Below are 5,053 nucleotides of genomic sequence, written 5' to 3' on the forward strand. Positions count from 1 at the left end.
TCTCTGAGCAAGATGCTCCGTCGACTGTCCCACTCGGAAAGGAATGAAGTGAGCTGATTTGGTTAATTGATCTATGATCACCCAAACAACGTCATTTTGCTTAGTGCTCTGAGGTAAGCCAGTAACGAAGTCCATGGTGACATGCTGCCACTTCCACTCTGGAATAGGCAATGGCTGTAAAAGAACTGTGATGCGCTGATGCTCTACCTTCACCTGTTGACATACAAGGCACTTAGCCACACTACGAGCCACATCCCTCTTCATACCATGCCACCAATAATTCAGCTTCAGATCCTTATACATCTTCGTACCTCCAGGGTGAATAGAATACGGAGAGCTGTGAGCTTCCCATAATAACTCCTCCTGGTACACATATACGACTCCCAAATCGTAAGGATCCGTCCTCATGAACAACAAATTCCGGTCGAAGATTAGCCACTGCTAGCTCTCTACACTTCTGAAGAAATGGGTCACCTGCTTGTGCTGCCTTGATTCGTTCGATCAGTGTCGATTGAATCTGGAGATTCATCAAAGAAGCGGTGACTCCTAGAAGAAGAAATTCTATACTCATATCTCTCACTTCCTGCTAAAGTCTCCACTGCGCCGTGAGGGTCATGATTGTTGGCAAACGACTCAAAGCATCTGGTACCACATTGACTTTGCCAGGGTGATACTGAAGATTAATGTTGTAATCTGCCATCAGTTCTAACCATCGACGTTGCCTCATATTGAGCTCCTTCTGAGTAAATATGTACTTCAAGCTCCTATGATCGGTGAACACCTTCACTTGATCTCCCAACAAATAATGCCTCCAAAGCTTAAGAGAAAAAATCACAGCTGCCAACTCTAAGTCGTGGGTAGGATAATTCTGCTCATGCTTCTTCAATTGATGGGAAGCATATGCTACCACATGACCATTCTGCTAAAGAACGCATCCCAATCCTCTACCTGATGCGTCCCAAAATACCTCAAAGTTCCCATTCTTATCTGGTATCGTCAAGACCAGGGCCGAAATCAGTCGAGACTTTAACTCCTCGAACACCTGCTCGCAAGCGTTGGACCAGACAAACTTAATATCCTTCCTCGTAAGTCATGTCATTTGCTCCGCAATCTTCAAAAAATCTCTGATGAAATGACGGTAGTAACCAGCTAATCCCAGGAAGCTCTTAATTTTTGACACCGACTTAGGGGTAGGCCAATCCTTCACTACTGATACCTTCTCCGGATCCTTTGATATGCCGTCTCCTAACACCACGTATCCCAGAAACGCTATACGATCTAGCCAGAACTGGCACTTACTATACTTGGCAAATAGTCGATGCTCTCTCAAGGTCTTCAGCACGTCCCACAAATGCTCTACATGCTCTACTTCACTCTTAGAGTAAACCAAGATGTCATCAATAAAGACCTCCACAAACTTGTCCAATACATCATAGAATACTAAATTCATCAGGTTCATGAATGTCGCCAGCGCATTAGTCACACCAAACGGCATCACTAAGAATTCATAATGTCCATATCTCATCCAGAATACAGTCTTGGAGACATCAGAATCCTTAACCTTCACCTGGTGATACCCACTCCACAAATCCAGCTTAGAAAATACTATCGATCCTCCCAACTAATCAAAAATATCATCGATACGGGGAACTGGATACTTATTCTTCACTATCACCGCATTCAACTCTCGGTAGTCGATGCACATCCGCTTGGATCCATCCTTTTTACCTACAAGCAACACAGGTGCTCCCCAGGCCGATACACTGGGTCGTATCAAGCCTCTCTACAAAAGATCATCCAACTAAGTCCGAAGCTCGGCCTGAAGGAAGTTCGTGCTAAATACATGCAAAATAAGCAACAGAATACTGTATATATAATTATACTAAGCATGTAGAGAGCATGAAATACATAATAGGACCATCCTAATTAAATCTAACATAATCCCTATATTAAAGAGAGCATACAAGAGTTAGAAAGTCATACTTTCGAAGCGTAATTCGATGGAAGATCGAATAACCTCTAGCTCTTGCTCCTTGTAGTAGAAAATCTCATCGTAGTGGATCTCTAAGTCTTCAAGTGGGCTTGATAAAATCAGAGTCTTTTTGAGACACAAGGCAAGATATCCACCCCGGGGTACTTTAAAATCCTACTACTTCCTCTTACTTAAAGATTGCTAGAGTTTAGTAAGAGGAGAGCTCTCTTTTATTCTCTTATGGAAAAAAAACCACTTAGCCAATTTTTCATTAACCTTTTTATAAGAAAGTGAACTCATATATATAGAGTGAAATATGTCATGACTCATCTCATGAGTCATGCCATGAGTCATCAAAACAATGATTCTCTCATGAGTCATACAATGACTTATCTCATGAGTCATGCAATGAATCATGAAGAATCAAAAACTATGTGCTAAAACCATGTTCCCAAATCATACCACCTTAATGACTCATTAATCAAGGTATAATGAAGTGCGTATTTCATAAATGAAAATACAACATCAATACGGTATTTCATAATTTTCCAATCATTAATTAATAAGTCATCATATGACCAAAAAGTCAATGAGTTGACCAAAATTCAACTGTTGACCAAAAAGTCAACAATTGACTAAAAGTTAACTTTATGGGAAAAATACTAGAATTCATTTCTTAAGCACATAGCATTCTGATTTTACTGATACATATAACCGTTTATGTGTATTTGGTGGAAATCATATATGTGTATCAATCATACACATTACTCTATAAATTTATATTTCATAGGATTCAAGTACGCGCTTGGTGTGACTCTAGGGCCCAACTTTAAGACTCGGCAGTGGATCATATCCATAAGTACAACAGAGGTGCTAGGTACACATGAAGACTACCCGAGTATAAGTTATGATAAATATCTGCAAGATGCTTACATAGTTTTATCAGGACCACTTAGTGATAATGCCGTACAGTTCGGTCTCTTCGTTAAATCATGTCAAACTTTTAAGTCTAGGGTATGGAAAACTGTCAAACCCTAATTGCTCAATTAGTGTTTGTTGATATTAAACTCATAACTTATAAGATCAAACTGACAATCAGTTTATCTTATTTACCTCGACTAAGGATTTTCAGGTTATAGTTATATCAAAAAATCTTATGACATCAACCCCCTATACTGGGAGAGACGAATCCTATCTTGGCATCTGAATATTTACTTATGCCTCGGGATGTACCCAACAAGAACAGTTATGCACAACTCGATGAGAACTGTGGTTAGGTAAAAGTCTAAGTACACCTATACTGACATGTAAGATATTACACTCATGCCTCAGGTCATGAGATTACTATGTACTATATCACTTGAAAACTTCTATTTGACAATTAAGTATAATTACCAACTAGATGTTCTCGATGAGTCGTTCAGTCAACTCATTCAGTAATGAGTTATCTGTATACTGTATCTTGATGTCTTACATCAATAATCTAAGAGATGGATCATCGTCCTTCCAAAGGAGAAATAGAGTATACACTAGTCTTACCAAAGTGATGATGTCCCATTTCAACACTTCATCGACTAGGAACATTTTAGAATATACGTTAGCGAAAAATCAGATCTCTTCATTACGATCATATCCGAAATGTCTGATAGTCTAGTATCATTCTAAGGACTTTATCTGTATTAAAATACCAGATAAATCTGACCAAAATAGCATACTATTATTTTAAACAATGATGTTATATTCAAATAGGTCCTGTTACAATATATAATTATTGCCTGCAGGGCACCTATATCCAACACGGCCAACTCGGTCGGGGGCATAAGATAAGGAGTCTTAGAGATCAGAGCAACTCCAGGCCTCAAATCTATGGAAAACTCAATTTCCCGATCCGGTGGCAATCTATAAATATCGTCGGGAAACACATCATCAAATTCCCGAACTACAATTGGCTTCTCGGATTCCACTTGCATCGCAGCTAGCGTCGCCTTCTTCGGTCTAGCTCTGTACTCTACAGGTCCGTCCGATGTGCTGCCACTGGTGAACTCGAATCTCTGGTGATCCGGTATCTCAAATACTACGCTCCGACAGCGACAATCAATGGTGGCGAAGAATGACCCCAACCAATCCATCCCAAATACTGCATCGAAGCTCGGCAAATCAATCACCAGAAAGTCTGCGAAGAGTTTCCTCCCGCAGATGACTACAGGGCATGCTTCATAACCACTAGATGATACTAAGATACCACTGCCCGTGTTGATATTCCAGCCTATAGTTAGAGAAGCTATAGGAAGAGAGTGGGCACTCGTAAAGCGACGAGACAAGAAATAATGGAAGGCTCCAGAATCAAAGAGTGATAAAGCAGGAACGGAAGAAACAAGAACATTGCCTATTATAGGAGGATGTAAATACAACTAACTTAGTATTCTTAAACAATCCTATCATAATATCATTATGTAATAAAAAGTTCATATGCAATTAAGACTAAGATAAACAATTCTTACCAGTGATAACTTGATCATTCGCCTCAGCTTCTACGGCTGACATCATGAACATCTGTCGCTGAGGTTGCTGCATGTGTGTTTCCTGGTAAAGCTACTGCTGTGGAGGAAGAGGCCCTGCTCGAGGATAGGGTCTGTACTGAGGCTGTGCTATCGGGACTGGTCGAGGTGGAGCTGGGAGAGCTGCCTAAACGGGAGGTGGGGGCAAACGAGCCTGCTATTTCTGAGGATAGTCTCGGCTGATATGACCAGGGGACTCACAGCTGAAGCATAGATGAAGATGTCTGGGGCAATCCTGCTGAGTATGACCAGGATAGCTACAATAGGAACATCTCACCAAAGACTGGTTCTGAGACTGTACTCCAGGACGCTGATAAGGGTGAGCCTGATGAAATGACTGACGCTGAGAATGCTGCTACCTCTGTGGGTTCTGCTGCTGCTGTCTCGGAGGGGGACGCTCGACGTTCCGGATCAGAGCTGTTGGTGTCTTGCTCTGAATCAAGTGTGAATCTTCTGGTTCTTTCTTCACGCTCTCAATCTCACGTGCTGCATCCAATACGGCGTCGTGAGTCGCGAGAGCCCT

General features: G+C 41.2%; 1 protein-coding gene across 1 annotated transcript; it reads right to left on the reverse strand.

Moving 5' to 3' along the window:
- Positions 1,091–4,546, reverse strand: LOC109838996. Its single transcript, XM_020407428.1, has 3 exons — positions 4,474–4,546; positions 3,748–4,358; positions 1,091–1,567 (listed from the first exon to the last, which is right to left on the reverse strand). Exons 1-3 carry the CDS (start codon positions 4,544–4,546, stop codon positions 1,091–1,093), a joined length of 1,161 nt encoding a protein of 386 aa, XP_020263017.1.

This window comes from Asparagus officinalis, chromosome 4 (genome assembly GCF_001876935.1).
Source record: "Asparagus officinalis chromosome 4, Aspof.V1, whole genome shotgun sequence".
NCBI classification, from domain to species: Eukaryota; Viridiplantae; Streptophyta; class Magnoliopsida; order Asparagales; family Asparagaceae; genus Asparagus; species Asparagus officinalis.